The 20,736-nt window shown below is 62.4% G+C and overlaps 1 protein-coding gene across 3 annotated transcripts in view; it reads right to left on the reverse strand.

Annotated features, from left to right (window-relative positions):
- Nucleotides 1–20,736, reverse strand: part of GAS2L1 (growth arrest specific 2 like 1) — a 48,629-nt gene that overhangs the window by 6,942 nt on the left and 20,951 nt on the right. For all 3 annotated transcript variants that reach the window (XM_075897919.1, XM_075897921.1, XM_075897920.1), the window contains 2 exons: nt 20,065–20,729; nt 12,906–13,013 (listed from right to left, as the gene is read on the reverse strand). In XM_075897919.1, coding sequence (XP_075754034.1) covers nt 12,906–13,013; nt 20,065–20,729 — 773 coding nt within the window. The remainder of the gene's footprint in view (nt 1–12,905; nt 13,014–20,064; nt 20,730–20,736) is intronic.

The following is a 20,736-nucleotide window of genomic DNA, read 5'->3' on the forward strand; positions in this document are numbered from 1 at the left end:
TATTAAGGGTTCCCAGGTCTGCTGGGAGTGGGTGCGCAGGGGTCTCTTTTGGGACGGCTGGATAACCGTTCTGAGATAGTCGTTATTAAGGGTTCCCAGGTCTGCTGGAAGTGGGTGCGCAGGGGTCTCTTTTGGGACGGCCGGATAACCGTTCTGAGATAGTCGTTATTAAGGGTTCCCAGGTCTGCTGGAAGTGGGTGCGCAGGGGTCTCTTTTGGGACGGCCGGATAACCGTTCTGAGATAGTCGTTATTAAGGGTTCCCAGGTCTGCTGGAAGTGGGTGCGCAGGGGTCTCTTTTGGGACGGCCGGATAACCGTTCTGAGATAGTCGTTATTAAGGGTTCCCAGGTCTGCTGGAAGTGGGTGCGCAGGGGTCTCTTTTGGGACGGCTGGATAACCGTTCTGAGATAGTCGTTATTAAGGGTTCCCAGGTCTGCTGGAAGTGGGTGCGCAGGGGTCTCTTTTGCGACGGCTGGATAACCGTTCTGAGATACTCGTTATTAAGGGTTCCCAGGTCTGCTGGGAGTGGGTGCGCAGGGGTCTCTTTTGGGACGGCTGGATAACCGTTCTGAGATAGTCGTTATTAAGGGTTCCCAGGTCTGCTGGAAGTGGGTGCGCAGGGGTCTCTTTTGGGACGGCCGGATAACCGTACTGAGATAGTCGTTATTAAGGGTTCCCAGGTCTGCTGGGAGTGGGTGCGCAGGGGTCTCTTTTGGGACGGCTGGATAACCGTTCTGAGATAGTCGTTATTAAGGGTTCCCCGGTCTGCTGGAAGTGGGTGCGCAGGGGGTCTCTTTTGGGAGGGGCCGGATAACCGTTCTGAGATAGTCGTTATTAAGGGTTCCCAGGTCTGCTGGAAGTGGGTGCGCAGGGGTCTCTTTTGGGACGGCTGGATAACCGTTCTGAGATAGTCGTTATTAAGGGTTCCCAGGTCTGCTGGAAGTGGGTGCGCAGGGGTCTCTTTTGGGACGGCCGGATAACCGTTCTGAGATAGTCGTTATTAAGGGTTCCCAGGTCTGCTGGAAGTGGGTGCGCAGGGGTCTCTTTTGCGACGGCCGGATAACCGTTCTGAGATAGTCGTTATTAAGGGTTCCCAGGTCTGCTGGGAGTGGGTGCGCAGGGGTCTCTTTTGGGACGGCTGGATAACCGTTCTGAGATAGTCGTTATTAAGGGTTCCCAGGTCTGCTGGAAGTGGGTGCGCAGGGGTCTCTTTTGGGACGGCCGGATAACCGTTCTGAGATAGTCGTTATTAAGGGTTCCCAGGTCTGCTGGAAGTGGGTGCGCAGGGGTCTCTTTTGGGACGGCCGGATAACCGTTCTGAGATAGTCGTTATTAAGGGTTCCCAGGTCTGCTGGAAGTGGGTGCGCAGGGGTCTCTTTTGGGACGGCTGGATAACCGTTCTGAGATAGTCGTTATTAAGGGTTCCCAGGTCTGCTGGAAGTGGGTGCGCAGGGGTCTCTTTTGGGACGGCTGGATAACCGTTCTGAGATAGTCGTTATTAAGGGTTCCCAGGTCTGCTGGAAGTGGGTGCGCAGGGGTCTCTTTTGGGACGGCCGGATAACCGTTCTGAGATAGTCGTTATTAAGGGTTCCCAGGTCTGCTGGAAGTGGGTGCGCAGGGGTCTCTTTTGGGACGGCCGGATAACCGTTCTGAGATAGTCGTTATTAAGGGTTCCCAGGTCTGCTGGAAGTGGGTGCGCAGGGGTCTCTTTTGGGACGGCTGGATAACCGTTCTGAGATAGTCGTTATTAAGGGTTCCCAGGTCTGCTGGAAGTGGGTGCGCAGGGGTCTCTTTTGCGACGGCTGGATAACCGTTCTGAGATACTCGTTATTAAGGGTTCCCAGGTCTGCTGGGAGTGGGTGCGCAGGGGTCTCTTTTGGGACGGCTGGATAACCGTTCTGAGATAGTCGTTATTAAGGGTTCCCAGGTCTGCTGGAAGTGGGTGCGCAGGGGTCTCTTTTGGGACGGCCGGATAACCGTACTGAGATAGTCGTTATTAAGGGTTCCCAGGTCTGCTGGGAGTGGGTGCGCAGGGGTCTCTTTTGGGACGGCTGGATAACCGTTCTGAGATAGTCGTTATTAAGGGTTCCCCGGTCTGCTGGAAGTGGGTGCGCAGGGGGTCTCTTTTGGGAGGGGCCGGATAACCGTTCTGAGATAGTCGTTATTAAGGGTTCCCAGGTCTGCTGGAAGTGGGTGCGCAGGGGTCTCTTTTGGGACGGCTGGATAACCGTTCTGAGATAGTCGTTATTAAGGGTTCCCAGGTCTGCTGGAAGTGGGTGCGCAGGGGTCTCTTTTGGGACGGCCGGATAACCGTTCTGAGATAGTCGTTATTAAGGGTTCCCAGGTCTGCTGGAAGTGGGTGCGCAGGGGTCTCTTTTGCGACGGCCGGATAACCGTTCTGAGATAGTCGTTATTAAGGGTTCCCAGGTCTGCTGGGAGTGGGTGCGCGGGGGTCTCTTTTGGGACGGCCGGATAACCGTTCTGAGATAGTCGTTATTAAGGGTTCCCAGGTCTGCTGGAAGTGGGTGCGCAGGGGTCTCTTTTGGGACGGCTGGATAACCGTTCTGAGATAGTCGTTATTAAGGGTTCCCAGGTCTGCTGGAAGTGGGTGCGCAGGGGGTCTCTTTTGGGACGGCCGGATAACCGTTCTGAGATAGTCGTTATTAAGGGTTCCCAGGTCTGCTGGAAGTGGGTGCGCAGGGGTCTCTTTTGCGACGGCCGGATAACCGTTCTGAGATAGTCGTTATTAAGGGTTCCCAGGTCTGCTGGGAGTGGGTGCGCGGGGGTCTCTTTTGGGACGGCCGGATAACCGTTCTGAGATAGTCGTTATTAAGGGTTCCCAGGTCTGCTGGAAGTGGGTGCGCAGGGGTCTCTTTTGGGACGGCTGGATAACCGTTCTGAGATAGTCGTTATTAAGGGTTCACAGGTCTGCTGGAAGTGGGTGCGCGGGGGTCTCTTTTGGGACGGCCGGATAACCGTTCTGAGATAGTCGTTATTAAGGGTTCCCAGGTCTGCTGGAAGTGGGTGCGCAGGGGTCTCTTTTGGGAGGGGCGGATAACCGTTCTGAGATAGTCGTTATTAAGGGTTCCCAGGTCTGCTGGGAGTGGGTGCGCAGGGGTCTCTTTTGCGACGGCTGGATAACCGTTCTGAGATAGTCGTTATTAAGGGTTCCCAGGTCTGCTGGAAGTGGGTGCGCAGGGGTCTCTTTTGCGACGGCCGGATAACCGTTCTGAGATAGTCGTTATTAAGGGTTCCCAGGTCTGCTGGAAGTGGGTGCGCAGGGGTCTCTTTTGGGACGGCTGGATAACCGTTCTGAGATAGTCGTTATTAAGGGTTCCCAGGTCTGCTGGAAGTGGGTGCGCAGGGGTCTCTTTTGCGACGGCCGGATAACCGTTCTGAGATAGTCGTTATTAAGGGTTCCCAGGTCTGCTGGAAGTGGGTGCGCAGGGGTCTCTTTTGGGACGGCCGGATAACCGTTCTGAGATAGTCGTTATTAAGGGTTCCCAGGTCTGCTGGAAGTGGGTGCGCAGGGGTCTCTTTTGGGACGGCTGGATAACCGTTCTGAGATAGTCGTTATTAAGGGTTCCCCGGTCTGCTGGAAGTGGGTGCGCGGGGGTCTCTTTTGGGACGGCTGGATAACCGTTCTGAGATAGTCGTTATTAAGGGTTCCCAGGTCTGCTGGAAGTGGGTGCGCAGGGGTCTCTTTTGGGACGGCCGGATAACCGTTCTGAGATACTCGTTATTAAGGGTTCCCAGGTCTGCTGGGAGTGGGTGCGCAGGGGTCTCTTTTGGGACGGCCGGATAACCGTTCTGAGATAGTCGTTATTAAGGGTTCCCAGGTCTGCTGGAAGTGGGTGCGCAGGGGGTCTCTTTTGGGACGGCCGGATAACCGTTCTGAGATAGTCGTTATTAAGGGTTCCCAGGTCTGCTGGAAGTGGGTGCGCGGGGGTCTCTTTTGGGACGGCTGGATAACCGTTCTGAGATAGTCGTTATTAAGGGTTCCCAGGTCTGCTGGGAGTGGGTGCGCAGGGGGTCTCTTTTGGGACGGCCGGATAACCGTTCTGAGATAGTCGTTATTAAGGGTTCACAGGTCTGCTGGAAGTGGGTGCGCGGGGGTCTCTTTTGGGACGGCCGGATAACCGTTCTGAGATAGTCGTTATTAAGGGTTCCCAGGTCTGCTGGGAGTGGGTGCGCAGGGGTCTCTTTTGGGATGGCCGGATAACCGTTCTGAGATAGTCGTTATTAAGGGTTCCCAGGTCTGCTGGGAGTGGGTGCGCGGGGGTCTCTTTTGGGACGGCCGGATAACCGTTCTGAGATAGTCGTTATTAAGGGTTCCCAGGTCTGCTGGGAGTGGGTGCGCAGGGGTCTCTTTTGGGACGGCCGGATAACCGTTCTGAGATAGTCGTTATTAAGGGTTCCCAGGTCTGCTGGGAGTGGGTGCGCAGGGGTCTCTTTTGGGACGGCCGGATAACCGTTCTGAGATAGTCGTTATTAAGGGTTCCCAGGTCTGCTGGAAGTGGGTGCGCAGGGGTCTCTTTTGCGACGGCTGGATAACCGTTCTGAGATAGTCGTTATTAAGGGTTCCCAGGTCTGCTGGAAGTGGGTGCGCAGGGGTCTCTTTTGGGACGGCCGGATAACCGTTCTGAGATAGTCGTTATTAAGGGTTCCCAGGTCTGCTGGAAGTGGGTGCGCGGGGGTCTCTTTTGCGACGGCCGGATAACCGTTCTGAGATAGTCGTTATTAAGGGTTCCCAGGTCTGCTGGGAGTGGGTGCGCGGGGGTCTCTTTTGGGACGGCCGGATAACCGTTCTGAGATAGTCGTTATTAAGGGTTCCCAGGTCTGCTGGAAGTGGGTGCGCAGGGGTCTCTTTTGGGACGGCTGGATAACCGTTCTGAGATAGTCGTTATTAAGGGTTCCCAGGTCTGCTGGGAGTGGGTGCGCAGGGGTCTCTTTTGGGACGGCTGGATAACCGTTCTGAGATAGTCGTTATTAAGGGTTCCCAGGTCTGCTGGAAGTGGGTGCGCAGGGGTCTCTTTTGGGACGGCCGGATAACCGTTCTGAGATAGTCGTTATTAAGGGTTCCCAGGTCTGCTGGAAGTGGGTGCGCAGGGGTCTCTTTTGGGACGGCCGGATAACCGTTCTGAGATAGTCGTTATTAAGGGTTCCCAGGTCTGCTGGAAGTGGGTGCGCAGGGGTCTCTTTTGCGACGGCCGGATAACCGTTCTGAGATAGTCGTTATTAAGGGTTCCCAGGTCTGCTGGAAGTGGGTGCGCGGGGGTCTCTTTTGCGACGGCCGGATAACCGTTCTGAGATAGTCGTTATTAAGGGTTCCCAGGTCTGCTGGGAGTGGGTGCGCGGGGGTCTCTTTTGGGACGGCCGGATAACCGTTCTGAGATAGTCGTTATTAAGGGTTCCCAGGTCTGCTGGAAGTGGGTGCGCAGGGGTCTCTTTTGGGACGGCTGGATAACCGTTCTGAGATAGTCGTTATTAAGGGTTCCCAGGTCTGCTGGGAGTGGGTGCGCAGGGGTCTCTTTTGGGACGGCTGGATAACCGTTCTGAGATAGTCGTTATTAAGGGTTCCCAGGTCTGCTGGAAGTGGGTGCGCAGGGGTCTCTTTTGGGACGGCCGGATAACCGTTCTGAGATAGTCGTTATTAAGGGTTCCCAGGTCTGCTGGAAGTGGGTGCGCAGGGGTCTCTTTTGCGACGGCCGGATAACCGTTCTGAGATAGTCGTTATTAAGGGTTCCCAGGTCTGCTGGAAGTGGGTGCGCAGGGGTCTCTTTTGCGACGGCCGGATAACCGTTCTGAGATAGTCGTTATTAAGGGTTCCCAGGTCTGCTGGAAGTGGGTGCGCAGGGGTCTCTTTTGGGACGGCTGGATAACCGTTCTGAGATAGTCGTTATTAAGGGTTCCCAGGTCTGCTGGAAGTGGGTGCGCAGGGGTCTCTTTTGGGACGGCCGGATAACCGTTCTGAGATAGTCGTTATTAAGGGTTCCCAGGTCTGCTGGAAGTGGGTGCGCAGGGGTCTCTTTTGGGACGGCTGGATAACCGTTCTGAGATAGTCGTTATTAAGGGTTCCCCGGTCTGCTGGAAGTGGGTGCGCGGGGGTCTCTTTTGGGACGGCTGGATAACCGTTCTGAGATAGTCGTTATTAAGGGTTCCCAGGTCTGCTGGAAGTGGGTGCGCAGGGGTCTCTTTTGGGACGGCCGGATAACCGTTCTGAGATACTCGTTATTAAGGGTTCCCAGGTCTGCTGGGAGTGGGTGCGCAGGGGTCTCTTTTGGGACGGCCGGATAACCGTTCTGAGATAGTCGTTATTAAGGGTTCCCAGGTCTGCTGGGAGTGGGTGCGCAGGGGTCTCTTTTGGGATGGCCGGATAACCGTTCTGAGATAGTCGTTATTAAGGGTTCCCAGGTCTGCTGGAAGTGGGTGCGCAGGGGTCTCTTTTGGGACGGCCGGATAACCGTTCTGAGATAGTCGTTATTAAGGGTTCCCAGGTCTGCTGGAAGTGGGTGCGCAGGGGTCTCTTTTGGGACGGCTGGATAACCGTTCTGAGATAGTCGTTATTAAGGGTTCCCCGGTCTGCTGGAAGTGGGTGCGCAGGGGTCTCTTTTGGGATGGCTGGATAACCGTTCTGAGATAGTCGTTATTAAGGGTTCACAGGTCTGCTGGAAGTGGGTGCGCAGGGGTCTCTTTTGGGATGGCTGGATAACCGTTCTGAGATAGTCGTTATTAAGGGTTCCCAGGTCTGCTGGAAGTGGGTGCGCAGGGGTCTCTTTTGGGACGGCCGGATAACCGTTCTGAGATAGTCGTTATTAAGGGTTCACAGGTCTGCTGGAAGTGGGTGCGCAGGGGTCTCTTTTGGGATGGCTGGATAACCGTTCTGAGATAGTCGTTATTAAGGGTTCACAGGTCTGCTGGAAGTGGGTGCGCAGGGGTCTCTTTTGGGACGGCCGGATAACCGTTCTGAGATAGTCGTTATTAAGGGTTCCCCGGTCTGCTGGGAGTGGGTGCGCAGGGGTCTCTTTTGCGACGGCTGGATAACCGTTCTGAGATAGTCGTTATTAAGGGTTCCCAGGTCTGCTGGGAGTGGGTGCGCAGGGGTCTCTTTTGCGACGGCTGGATAACCGTTCTGAGATAGTCGTTATTAAGGGTTCCCAGGTCTGCTGGAAGTGGGTGCGCAGGGGTCTCTTTTGGGACGGCTGGATAACCGTACTGAGATAGTCGTTATTAAGGGTTCCCAGGTCTGCTGGAAGTGGGTGCGCAGGGGTCTCTTTTGGGACGGCCGGATAACCGTACTGAGATAGTCGTTATTAAGGGTTCCCAGGTCTGCTGGAAGTGGGTGCGCAGGGGTCTCTTTTGGGACGGCTGGATAACCGTTCTGAGATAGTCGTTATTAAGGGTTCCCAGGTCTGCTGGAAGTGGGTGCGCAGGGGTCTCTTTTGGGACGGCTGGATAACCGTTCTGAGATAGTCGTTATTAAGGGTTCCCAGGTCTGCTGGGAGTGGGTGCGCAGGGGTCTCTTTTGGGACGGCCGGATAACCGTTCTGAGATAGTCGTTATTAAGGGTTCCCAGGTCTGCTGGAAGTGGGTGCGCAGGGGGTCTCTTTTGGGACGGCTGGATAACCGTTCTGAGATAGTCGTTATTAAGGGTTCCCAGGTCTGCTGGGAGTGGGTGCGCAGGGGTCTCTTTTGGGACGGCCGGATAACCGTTCTGAGATAGTCGTTATTAAGGGTTCCCAGGTCTGCTGGAAGTGGGTGCGCGGGGGTCTCTTTTGGGACGGCCGGATAACCGTTCTGAGATAGTCGTTATTAAGGGTTCCCAGGTCTGCTGGGAGTGGGTGCGCGGGGGTCTCTTTTGGGACGGCCGGATAACCGTTCTGAGATAGTCGTTATTAAGGGTTCCCAGGTCTGCTGGGAGTGGGTGCGCAGGGGTCTCTTTTGGGACGGCCGGATAACCGTTCTGAGATAGTCGTTATTAAGGGTTCCCAGGTCTGCTGGAAGTGGGTGCGCAGGGGGTCTCTTTTGGGACGGCCGGATAACCGTTCTGAGATAGTCGTTATTAAGGGTTCCCAGGTCTGCTGGGAGTGGGTGCGCAGGGGTCTCTTTTGGGACGGCCGGATAACCGTTCTGAGATAGTCGTTATTAAGGGTTCCCAGGTCTGCTGGGAGTGGGTGCGCAGGGGTCTCTTTTGGGACGGCCGGATAACCGTTCTGAGATAGTCGTTATTAAGGGTTCCCAGGTCTGCTGGAAGTGGGTGCGCAGGGGTCTCTTTTGGGACGGCCGGATAACCGTTCTGAGATAGTCGTTATTAAGGGTTCCCAGGTCTGCTGGAAGTGGGTGCGCGGGGGTCTCTTTTGGGACGGCCGGATAACCGTTCTGAGATAGTCGTTATTAAGGGTTCCCAGGTCTGCTGGAAGTGGGTGCGCAGGGGTCTCTTTTGGGAGGGGCCGGATAACCGTTCTGAGATAGTCGTTATTAAGGGTTCCCAGGTCTGCTGGAAGTGGGTGCGCGGGGGTCTCTTTTGGGACGGCCGGATAACCGTTCTGAGATAGTCGTTATTAAGGGTTCACAGGTCTGCTGGGAGTGGGTGCGCAGGGGTCTCTTTTGGGACGGCCGGATAACCGTTCTGAGATAGTCGTTATTAAGGGTTCCCAGGTCTGCTGGAAGTGGGTGCGCAGGGGTCTCTTTTGGGACGGCCGGATAACCGTTCTGAGATAGTCGTTATTAAGGGTTCCCAGGTCTGCTGGAAGTGGGTGCGCGGGGGTCTCTTTTGGGACGGCCGGATAACCGTTCTGAGATAGTCGTTATTAAGGGTTCCCAGGTCTGCTGGGAGTGGGTGCGCGGGGGTCTCTTTTGGGACGGCCGGATAACCGTTCTGAGATAGTCGTTATTAAGGGTTCCCAGGTCTGCTGGGAGTGGGTGCGCAGGGGTCTCTTTTGGGACGGCCGGATAACCGTTCTGAGATAGTCGTTATTAAGGGTTCCCAGGTCTGCTGGAAGTGGGTGCGCAGGGGGTCTCTTTTGGGACGGCCGGATAACCGTTCTGAGATAGTCGTTATTAAGGGTTCCCAGGTCTGCTGGGAGTGGGTGCGCAGGGGTCTCTTTTGGGACGGCCGGATAACCGTTCTGAGATAGTCGTTATTAAGGGTTCCCAGGTCTGCTGGGAGTGGGTGCGCAGGGGTCTCTTTTGGGACGGCCGGATAACCGTTCTGAGATAGTCGTTATTAAGGGTTCCCAGGTCTGCTGGAAGTGGGTGCGCGGGGGTCTCTTTTGGGACGGCCGGATAACCGTTCTGAGATAGTCGTTATTAAGGGTTCCCAGGTCTGCTGGAAGTGGGTGCGCAGGGGTCTCTTTTGGGAGGGGCCGGATAACCGTTCTGAGATAGTCGTTATTAAGGGTTCCCAGGTCTGCTGGAAGTGGGTGCGCGGGGGTCTCTTTTGGGACGGCCGGATAACCGTTCTGAGATAGTCGTTATTAAGGGTTCCCAGGTCTGCTGGGAGTGGGTGCGCAGGGGTCTCTTTTGGGAGGGGCGGATAACCGTTCTGAGATAGTCGTTATTAAGGGTTCCCAGGTCTGCTGGAAGTGGGTGCGCAGGGGTCTCTTTTGGGACGGCCGGATAACCGTTCTGAGATAGTCGTTATTAAGGGTTCCCAGGTCTGCTGGAAGTGGGTGCGCAGGGGGTCTCTTTTGGGACGGCCGGATAACCGTTCTGAGATAGTCGTTATTAAGGGTTCCCAGGTCTGCTGGGAGTGGGTGCGCAGGGGTCTCTTTCGGGAGGGGCGGATAACCGTTCTGAGATAGTCGTTATTAAGGGTTCCCAGGTCTGCTGGGAGTGGGTGCGCGGGGGTCTCTTTTGGGACGGCCGGATAACCGTTCTGAGATAGTCGTTATTAAGGGTTCCCAGGTCTGCTGGGAGTGGGTGCGCAGGGGTCTCTTTTGGGACGGCCGTATAACCGTTCTGAGATAGTCGTTATTAAGGGTTCCCAGGTCTGCTGGGAGTGGGTGCGCGGGGGTCTCTTTTGGGAGGGGCGGATAACCGTTCTGAGATAGTCGTTATTAAGGGTTCCCAGGTCTGCTGGGAGTGGGTGCGCGGGGGTCTCTTTTGGGACGGCCGGATAACCGTTCTGAGATAGTCGTTATTAAGGGTTCCCAGGTCTGCTGGGAGTGGGTGCGCGGGGGTCTCTTTTGGGACGGCCGGATAACCGTTCTGAGATAGTCGTTATTAAGGGTTCCCAGGTCTGCTGGGAGTGGGTGCGCAGGGGTCTCTTTTGGGATGGCCGGATAACCGTTCTGAGATAGTCGTTATTAAGGGTTCCCAGGTCTGCTGGGAGTGGGTGCGCAGGGGTCTCTTTTGCGACGGCCGGATAACCGTTCTGAGATAGTCGTTATTAAGGGTTCCCAGGTCTGCTGGAAGTGGGTGCGCAGGGGTCTCTTTTGGGATGGCCGGATAACCGTTCTGAGATAGTCGTTATTAAGGGTTCCCAGGTCTGCTGGAAGTGGGTGCGCAGGGGTCTCTTTTGGGACGGCCGGATAACCGTTCTGAGATAGTCGTTATTAAGGGTTCCCAGGTCTGCTGGGAGTGGGTGCGCAGGGGTCTCTTTCGGGAGGGGCAGCGCGCTGGGAGGGCAGAGCCCCCAGTGTAAATGGCCGGGCAGACGGGAGGACGGTGTGAGGTGAACAGGGCGAGGCTGAGGAGGGGCCGGTGCGAAGCGCTCCGCCTAGGGAGGGGCAGCGCTGCTCTGGAGGGCAGAGCCCCCAGTGTAAATGGCCTGGCAGACGGGAGGACGGTGTGAGGTGAACAGGGCGAGGCTGAGGAAGGGCCGGTACGAAGCGCTCCGCCTAGGGAGGGGCAGCGCTGCTCTGGAGGGCAGAGCCCCCAGTGTAAATGGCCTGGCAGACGGGAGGACGGTGTGAGGTGAACAGGGCGAGGCTGAGGAAGGGCCGGTACGAAGCGCTCCGCCTAGGGAGGGCCGCGCGCTGGGAGGGGCGCTGCAGGGGAGTTGGGGGCCGCGCGCTGGGAGGGGCGCTGCAGGGGAGTTGGGGGCCGCGCGCGCTGGGAGGGGCGCTGCAGGGGAGTTGGGGGCCGCGCGCTGGGAGGGGCGCTGCAGGGGAGTTGGGGGCCGCGCGCTGGGAGGGGCGCTGCAGGGGAGTTGGGGGCCGCGCGCGCTGGGAGGGGCGCTGCAGGGGAGTTGGGGGCCGCGCGCTGGGAGGGGCGCTGCAGGGGAGTTGGGGGCCGCGCGCTGGGAGGGGCGCTGCAGGGGAGTTGGGGGCCGCGCGCTGGGAGGGGCGCTGCAGGGGAGTTGGGGGCCGCGCGCTGGGAGGGGCGCTGCAGGGGAGTTGGGGGCCGTAGCGGGCGCGAGCCAGCAGTGTCGCTGCTGCACACAAAGCCAAGGCCTGTGGGCAGCGCTGAGCGGGGCCCGCCCCCGCCCCTCAGGGCAGCCGGGCTGGTTCCGCCCCTGAGGAGCAGCCTGGGGGACCCCGGGGCGGGTTCCAGCCTCTACAGGGGCCCGGGGAGGGGGTGCTCCCCTGGCTCTGAGGGCAGGACGGGGGGGGGGGTAACCCCTGGGCGGGGGCGCTGCGGGGGGCCGGGCCCTGCCGGCCACGCTCCTAGGTCCCAGGGCGACCGGGCTTTGTGCCCCCCACGGGCCAGAATGAGGGGTCCGGGGCGGGGGGGGCAGTGGGGGCGGGGCGGAGGCGCGTGACGTAAGGGAGGCTTACTTTTCCCGCCCAGGGCGGCTGCCCGAGCTGTCGGGCCCCGCCTCCCATCGCTGCCATTGGCTGGATTCCCGCCAATGGGAGCAGCGGGGAGAAGCTTCCAGGAGCGCGCGGCCCTTCGCCGCTAGCTCTCCGCCCCGCCCGTTAGAGTTGCGCGCGCAGCCGCTCGTGGCTCCGCCTCTGCCCCGCTGACGCACGAAGCTCGTAGCCCCAGTCCGGGCGGGGGGCCGTGCCTCAGTTTCCCTGGCAGCGAGAGCTGGCGAGCGGGGCACAGAGCCCGGGCGCGCCCCATGCCGGTCCCCGGCGCTGGCCCTGTGCACGTGGTCCTGCCGGATCCTGGCCGCGCCTGCCGGCGCACGAGGGGCGCCGCGTGACTCAGTTTCCCTTCCTGCCCCGGCCCGCCCGCAACACGCGCCAGGGCTGTAGCTCTCCGCCAGCAGCTCTGCCCCTCCCGGACCCACCCCCGTGCACTGTGCCCCTCATTAGCCCCGCTCTACATCCGGGGAAACTGAGGTACGGGGGTAGGGGTCGAGCACGTGACTTACTCAACGTCAGAGGCCCAGCACTGCAGACGATCGGGCTCCCAGGTCTGAGCAATCACCACTAGGCAGTGCTGCTTAGTCCTCCCTGCACTGGGCTACAGCCTGGCCCCAGCCCCTGCACCCAGGATCCCCCCCTTCCAGGCTCCCAGCCCTCACCGCCCTCAGCGTCGCTGCCAGCTCCAGCGCCAGCCAATGGGGAGCAGATGGTCTCGGAGGACCAACAGCACCTCTCCCGCTCCTGCAGATCAAGCGGCCCTGGCCAGCAAAGAGCCCTCCCAAAAATCACACAGGCTCAGACCCCACGGCACGGACAGAACTTCAGGTGTCACCTGGCATCCCTGCTAGCCCACAGGTGCCCGAGCAGGGTGGTGCTAGAGCACTGAAGAGGTACTCACCAGCACCTCCGCCCGTCCCCACTGTTGGGCTCCGAGGTGTGGCAGTTTGCCATAAGGTCACCCAGTGAAGCCAGGACGTCCTGGCTCCCCGCGTGTGCCCCAGCCACTAGGCACCACTGCCCGTCAGGGAGGGAGAAGCCGGCATGCCCACAGCTGACCGTAGCAGTGCCCAAGGAGGGGGACCAGCTCGGGTACCGCATGGCAGAGAAGGGAGCAGGACAGAAAGGAAACACGGCTGCGGAGGGTCTTACTCGAACAAAGATCAGCGCGTTGGAGTCTCCCACTTTATATTTACCCTCTGAGATTTTGATCATGGGAAACTGAGAGGGGCAGGTACAGCAGCCCAGAACCTCTCGCACCTGAAAAAAGGAGGAAATGAGACTAGTAAGAGTCAGCGGCCACGTCCCGGAGACGAACCCCAGCCCGCAGCTAAGCCCGGACATCTGGGCACCAGAGTCAGCTGGGAGCCCTTCCGGGGCCTTAGCCCTGTGCCCACCGCAAGTAACTGCCCACAGGCGGAGCCGTCGGTACCCGTGTGCAGAATGCAGAGCCGCCTGGGGCACCCCGGGTCTAATGTCCATCCACCTGCCTCTTCCTAGCCCTGTTCTGTCATCCCGGCCCCCCCCCCAGCGCCGTCACTGTCACCCTGGGCTCTCCCCCCCCCCAGCGCCGTCACTGTCACCCTGGGCTCTCCCCCCCCGGCGCCATCACTGTCACCCTGGGCTCTCCCCCCCCCCCCCCCAGCGCCGTCACTGTCACCCTGGGCTCTCCCCTCCCGGCGCCGTCACTGTCACCCTGGGCTCTCCCCCCCGGCGCCGTCACTGTCACCCTGGGCTCCCCCCCCCCAGCGCCGTCACTGTCATCCTGGGCTCTCCCCCCCGGCGCCGTCACTGTCACCCTGGGCTCCCCCCCCCCAGCGCCGTCACTGTCACCCTGGGCTCTCCCCTCCCGGCGCCGTCACTGTCACCCTGGGCTCTCCCCCCCGGCGCCGTCACTGTCACCCTGGGCTCCCCCCCCCCCCCCCCAGCGCCGTCACTGTCATCCTGGGCTCTCCCCCCCCCCCCCAGCGCCGTCACTGTCACCCTGGGCTCTCCCCCCCAGCGCCGTCACTGTCACCCTGGGCTCCCCCCCCCCCCGCGCCGTCACTGTCACCCTGGGCTCTCCCCCCCCCGGCGCCGTCACTGTCACCCTGGGCTCTCCCCCCCCCCAGCGCCGTCACTGTCATCCTGGGCTCTCCCCCCCCCCCAGCGCCGTCACTGTCACCCTGGGCTCTCCCCCCCAGCGCCGTCACTGTCACCCTGGGCTCTCCCCCCCCCGGCGCCGTCACTGTCATCCTGGGCTCTCCCCCCCCCCCAGCGCCGTCACTGTCACCCTGGGCTCCCCCCCCCCGCGCCGTCACTGTCACCCTGGGCTCTCCCCCCCCCGGCGCCGTCACTGTCACCCTGGGCTCTCCCCCCCGGCGCCGTCACTGTCACCCTGGGCTCTCCCCCCCAGCGCCGTCACTGTCACCCTGGGCTCTCCCCCCCAGCGCCGTCACTGTCATCCTGGGCTCTCCCCCCCCCGGCGCCGTCACTGTCACCCTGGGCTCTCCCCCCCCCGGCGCCGTCACTGTCACCCTGGGCTCTCCCCCCCCCGGCGCCGTCACTGTCACCCTGGGCTCTCCCCCCCCCGGCGCCGTCACTGTCACCCTGGGCTCTCCCCCCCGGCGCCGTCACTGTCACCCTGGGCTCTCCCCCCCGGCGCCGTCACTGTCACCCTGGGCTCTCCCCTCCCGGCGCCGTCACTGTCACCCTGGGCTCTCCCCCCCCCGGCGCCGTCACTGTCACCCTGGGCTCTCCCCCCCAGCGCCGTCACTGTCACCCTGGGCTCTCCCCCCCCCGGCGCCGTCACTGTCACCCTGGGCTCTCCCCCCCGGCGCCGTCACTGTCACCCTGGGCTCTCCCCCCCGGCGCCGTCACTGTCACCCTGGGCTCTCCCCCCCCCGGCGCCGTCACTGTCACCCTGGGCTCTCCCCCCCCCGGCGCCGTCACTGTCACCCTGGGCTCTCCCCCCCCAGCGCCGTCACTGTCACCCTGGGCTCTCCCCCCCAGCGCCGTCACTGTCACCCTGGGCTCTCCCCCCCCCGGCGCCGTCACTGTCACCCTGGGCTCTCCCCCCCGGCGCCGTCACTGTCACCCTGGGCTCTCCCCCCCGGCGCCGTCACTGTCACCCTGGGCTCTCCCCCCCCCGGCGCCGTCACTGTCACCCTGGGCTCTCCCCCCCCCGGCGCCGTCACTGTCACCCTGGGCTCTCCCCCCCCCAGCGCCGTCACTGTCATCCTGGGCTCCCCCCCAGCCGTCACAGTTCCAGGCAGCCTGGGGCAGCTCCAAGTCTACCTGCAGCCTGCTAGCGCCCCAGGGGAGCACTGGGCCCCATTACCAGAGCAGGAGAGCCTCACTGCCTTGAATGGATTTCCCTTGCCTACAGCCTGTGCATGGGCTGGGCTCTGCCCCCTTGGGCAGGTGGCCCCCAGCAGAGACTCAGGACCCCGGCCACAGCGCTACCCGGGGCAGGGCAACTTCTGGGCTCGGGCCCCTGGCAAGGAGCTGAGTCCACGCACCCAGCCCAGCCTGTGTCCTGAGACCCGCTGCCATGGTGACATGCCCAGGGTCATTCAGGAGTGCTGTGTCGGAGCTCAGCCTGGAGTTCAGGGCTCGAGCCCCCACCCAGCTCCACCACCTCTGGGCTCCCATTTCTGACCCACTGGCAGCCCAGGCCAGTGTCATCCTGTGTGCTGGCCCAGCTGGGAACAGGTTATGCCCAAGGACTGTGGCAGGGAACAGCCCCGCCGGGCTCCGTCTCTGCCAACTGGCCCGGATTTACCTCCCCGTGCAGGCGGGACTGGCGCCACACGCAGACAGCACCCGGAGTGAGCGCACAAGCACACCCCCCTTCCCCCAGTGTCCCCCCAGCTGGGCACCCAGGAGAGGCCCCAGCCCCGCCACCCCAGGGAGAACCGCGCCCTCTCCTTGCTCCCGGAGGCCAGGACTTTGCCCCTGCGCAGCAGCAATGGCCACGGCGCCCTACTGCCCCGATACACATTAACCCTCCCCCGCAGCTGGGGGCTCGCTCCCGCCTCACTGCTGGCATGGAGCCGTCTGGCGCCCAAGGCTGCCTCTGCTTGGCCAGGCCCAGCAAAGCCGCCCGCCAAGGGGCGCAACAGGCCCTTCCGTGCGCTGCCACGGCTCATTTATTGCAGATGCTCACACGTTTCCAGCTCTCTCCAGTGCTGGGCCCTGCCCGGCCACGCTCCAGCCCGGCTCCCCGGGGCCTGGCTTGGCCACGCTCCCGCCCAGCTCCCAGCCACGTTCCCGCCCGGCTCCTCGGGGCCTGGCTTGGCCACGCTCCCGCCCAGCTCTCTGGGGCCCAGCCACGCTCCAGCCCGGCTCCCCGGGGCCCGGCTTGGCCACGCTCCCGCCCAGCTCTCTGGGGCCCAGCCACGCTCCAGCCCGGCTCCTCGGGGCCTGGCTTGGCCACGCTCCCGCCCAGCTCTCTGGGGCCCAGCCACGCTCCCGCCCGGCTCCCCGGGGCGCGGCTTGACCACGCTCCCGCCCGGCTCCCCGGGGCCCGGCTTGGCCACGCTCCCGCCCGGCTCCCAGCCACGTTCCCACCCGGCTCCTCGGGGCCTGGCTTGGCCACGCTCCCGCCCAGCTCTCTGGGGCCCAGCCACGCTCCCGCCCGGCTCCCCGGGGCCCGGCTTGGCCACGCTCCCGCCCGGCTCCCCGGGGCCCGGCTTGGCCACGCTCCCGCCCGGCTCCCCGGGGCCCAGCCACGCTCCCGCCCTCAGGAAGGGCTAGCCCATATTAAGTTTTAATGGAGCTGAGAGTCTCAAGCAATCCCAGGTCTCTGGACTGGGGCTTGAAGTAGACCATCAAGCATGAGAAGACTGGCAATGAAATAGCATCGCTGGAGCGGCCGCGTGGCCTGTAACCGGGGCGCCTGGCCAGCACTGCCGCGTGCGCGCTGCTTTGCACTGCGCTCAATCTCTGTGCCCGTTCCCATCGCTTACGGCTTCACACACAGAGGCACTGGGGCGCCCCAGCTGGGGAAGCCGCGGTTCAGCTGCCTGGGGGCCAAACCCAGCACATCCCAGCAGCTAGAGGCAGTGACCCTGCCGCGTCAGCGCCTTCGCTCCTGAACAAACAGCTACAAAAATACCAGCCTCACAATGGGTGGCAGGCAGCCAAGGCAGGCAGGGCCGGCCGGGAATGGAAAATGGATCCAGCATGCCAAGTCTGGCTGCTCCTTAGACACTGCCCGGAGGACTCGCCCCGGAACGCCTCGTGTGCCAAGCCGAGAGGAGCGAGTTCCAGGAGCCCTGTGCAGTCTCCAGAGCCAGCTCCGCTCCCTGCGCCTTCTCCCCGGGTGGGTTCCCACCCCAGCTCTCTGCGGCCTCGGGGAAGGCCTCACGCCGCCGTGGCTTGCACACGAGACCTTCCGGGCTTCTTGGAACCCTAGAATCGCAGGGCTGGCAGAGACCTCAGGCAAGAACCCAGCCAGGGCCCCAGTGTCTCCTGCTGGTGTTTAGCGCAGGGCAGGGGGCTCGTGGGCCCCGGGGCCGTGCGCTGGGCGGGTTCAGGAGATGCTGGTCTGGGCTCTCAGACGCAGTCGCAAAGGGCCCTGGCACTGCACCGCTACAGCTTCCCTTGGCAGCCTTGAGCCAGCGCTGGTGTGTCCGGCCCATCCCAAAGGTCTCTCAGTGGGTGGCAAGTCTCAGGGGCAGCCCGGAGCACCTGACAGGAACCTGGCGGCTGCAGCTGCGGCGTTGCTTAGAAGGGGCCCCAGGCCTCCTCGGGAGGTTTGTCCCGGGGGTTACCTGGGCAGCTCGGGTCCCAGCCAACAAGCACGTTTCTAGTGCGCAGCACATTGGAGAGGGAGCCTGGAACCGCTGGAGGTGGCGTCTCAAACACTGGACCGGCCCTGAGCCGCGGTCCCAGCACGCACCATGAAGGCCCCGAGGGCACAGGGAGGTGCTGCAGGCCCCCATTGCTGGGCCGGAAGGCCAGTGAAAGTCCCAGCAGGGCCTCCCGGCATGCAGGGCCAGGCGCAGCGAGCGCCACAAGGCTGCAGTTTGCCCTGCCCTTGGGGAGGAGCCGCGAGGCAGGAAACGAGCAGGGCGCTCGCCAAGGAAGCCGCGACGTGGCGCACCCATCCTCCTGCCTCCACAGGCCCGGAGCCTATGGAAATGGGGGGCCCTCGCTCTCCAGTACAGAGCAAAGCACCCTCCCCACAGAGCCCAGACTGTCCTGCCCACCCAACGCCCCTTCCACCATGCAGCCCCCGTGAGCCCCCACACGGCCCCCGGCCCTCAGGACCCGCCTGGACTCTCGTCAGCACGTCCCCAGCTAGAGCAACTGGTCCCAGCAGCTCCCTCGCCCCCTGGCACAGCTGCCCAGCTCTGGGCTCTCCCCTGGAGTCAGGCCCTCGCAAGTGCACCCTGCAATGCCCACAGCACAGGGGCTGTCAGGACACAGCCGGAGCCACACAAGAGGCCGTCAAACTGGTGGAAGCAGCTCCCCTCGGATCCTTGTGCACGATGATCCAGACTCCTCACCGGCCCCACTTCCACCCTCCGGGAGGGGTCAGGCCCCCGGAGCCATTGGCCGAGTCCCACTGCCAGGGGAGAAACCAGGGGTGCCCCAGGCTGGCTCCCTGCCTTGCCAGGGCCAGTCCTGAGAGCAGCCCCAGCAGGGGGCAGATTGGGCCCGTGCCGACCGCCCGGCCCGGCCCTGTTTGCGGAAAGCGGGTGTGGTGCGCGGCCAGAGCCAGTGGCCCTGCACTTTCCACTGGAAAAGCCATAAACCAAACTCCAGCTCTAAAAATAGAGCCAGCGATTGATCCAAGGGCTTCGTTCAGCCCCTTTGCAAGGGACGCGGCAGCCACCGCCAGCTCCGCAGCAGCTCCTGGGCTGGGCGGTACCGAGAGCGCGCCCCTCCCGGTCCCCCGCCCCCAGCCCCCGCCCCCGCCCGCAGACAGAGCCGGGTTACCGAGAGATCGCCCCCCCCGGTCCCCCGCCCGCAGACAGAGCCGGGATACCGAGAGATCGCCCCCCCCAGCCCCCCACTTTCTGGAGATGGAGACGTGTGATGCAGCAGAGTCGAGAGACTCTGATTACAACAGTCGTCTCCCCAAGGAGCCCCCAGACTCCACGAGAGACGGGCAGCTGGCGCGCATGGAGCCACAGCCCAGTTTGCCGGAGCCCGCTGGAGCGCTGGCCGGTTCCCAGCAGTGGGTGCAAGGAGCCCCTCTGGGAAGCCATCAATGCACCAGCAGCAAGATCTAAATCCTCGCCGGTATAAAAGGCTCCAAGAAAAGCAGACGGGTGACTGCCTGTGCCAGCTGTTCCCCCCAGGGTCCCGTCCCTCACCCACACAGGCCGCTCTCTGGCTTTGCTACGGGCCCGTGCTCCCTGGATGCCCAGGGCCAGACTGCCCTAGTCACTGGCCGTAACGGGGCATGGGGAGGGAGCATTCCTGGCTCTCTGCTAACCATGACTCAGCAGCGAGATAGGCAGAGAGCCCCAAGCTGCCGTAAAATATGGCCCCAAACGGCTGTCATGGAAAAAGCAGCTTTGATAAAAGCCCCAACCCCGAGAGGAATGCTCCTGCAACCCTAATGAAACGCCACCTTCCTTCCACAAGCCAGGCCCTGCGGCCCAGGCACCCAGCCCAGCAGCGTCAGGAAGTGGACAGTGGAAGAGGCACCCGCCCTGATTCCCAGCATCCGAGAGGGACAGAAAGCCAAGTGCCCACGCAGAGCACAGGTCGCGCTTCCAATGCATCGTCAGGTGGCACTGCCCCTGGAAGGATGCAGCACTGTTGTCCGTCATTAGGGTTCAGAGTTAACGCCCATGGAGCCAGATGAACGTCATTCCCTGCGCTGCTGTTTCTAGTGACAGGACCAGACAGCGCTGCTCTGGGGCCCTGCAGAATGGCTGGCTCCCCGGCAAATCATTTTAAGGACAATGACATTTCAAGCCCCATCAAAAGCATTGGGGTGGCCAGAACATTGCTGGTTTGGTGCATTCCCCATAGCCACCCAGGCCAACACGGATCTCAGCAGGCGGCCCCACGGACCCACCTGTCACCACAGCACTCCCAGCCCCCACCCCTGGGGAAAGCTCGGCTCCAACTCCACCTCGGTCCCTGCCCGTGCTGGGCAAGGGAGGGCAGGAGCAGAGGGGGTGCACCAAGCCTGCAGAGGCTCGGGGGGGGAGGGGAGAGGACTGTGGCCCCTGGCAGCTGGAGGGACCGGTGCCTCCCGGCAACCCCCCTGCAGCACAAGGCGCAGTCAGCTGCGGGGGGATGCGAGGAGCAGCGGCCTGGACTCTGCCAGGGGCAGCAGGCACCAGCAAGAGGGACAGCGTCTCACCAGCTCATCCAGGTTCCTGAGGTCGCACAAGGAGCGTCTCTGCGCCCTGCTCGGGCACACAGGGGCTGCGCGGCCCAGGGCCTGGCTGCCCTGCTGGGTCTCCAGCCCCCCGCAGGCTCTCTGGTCCCACATCTCCTCCTCTATCTCCTCCTCCATCTGGATCAGCGTGGGGGCCAGCATCCCCAGCTTGGAGCCCCTCCTGGCCACCTCCAGCAGGCACAGCACGAAGTTCTTCTCGTTCTTCTTCAGCACCAGGTCGTTGGTCTCGAACATCAGCACGTCCGGGATGCCCAGGTCCTGCCGGCACCACTGGATGAAATTGGAGACGTTGACCCTGGCCACGAAGGAGCCGGGCACCGCGCCTTTGGCCTGGTAGACAACCTCGGCCCGGGGCACCCGCCTGCGGGCGGCCGCTTGTGGGTGCTGCTGCTGGAAGGCCAGGGCGGTGCGGGTGACGTTGTTGGCATGTTGGCAGAGGACACACCCGGTCTCCAGGAGCTCCATGAAATTCTCCACCTGGATCTTCAGGCCATAGAGGGCGTGGAGCCATTCAGCCAGGTCCTCCTCCATGGCATAGAGGTACTCCTCGCTGGACCGGAAGGGCCGGATGCTCTTGGATGCCGCGGACTGGATGTTGCTCTGCTCAGCCATCCTGCAGCTGGTCCCTGCGGG

The sequence above is a fragment of the Pelodiscus sinensis genome, chromosome 15 (assembly GCF_049634645.1).
Source record: "Pelodiscus sinensis isolate JC-2024 chromosome 15, ASM4963464v1, whole genome shotgun sequence".
NCBI classification, from domain to species: domain Eukaryota; kingdom Metazoa; phylum Chordata; order Testudines; family Trionychidae; genus Pelodiscus; species Pelodiscus sinensis.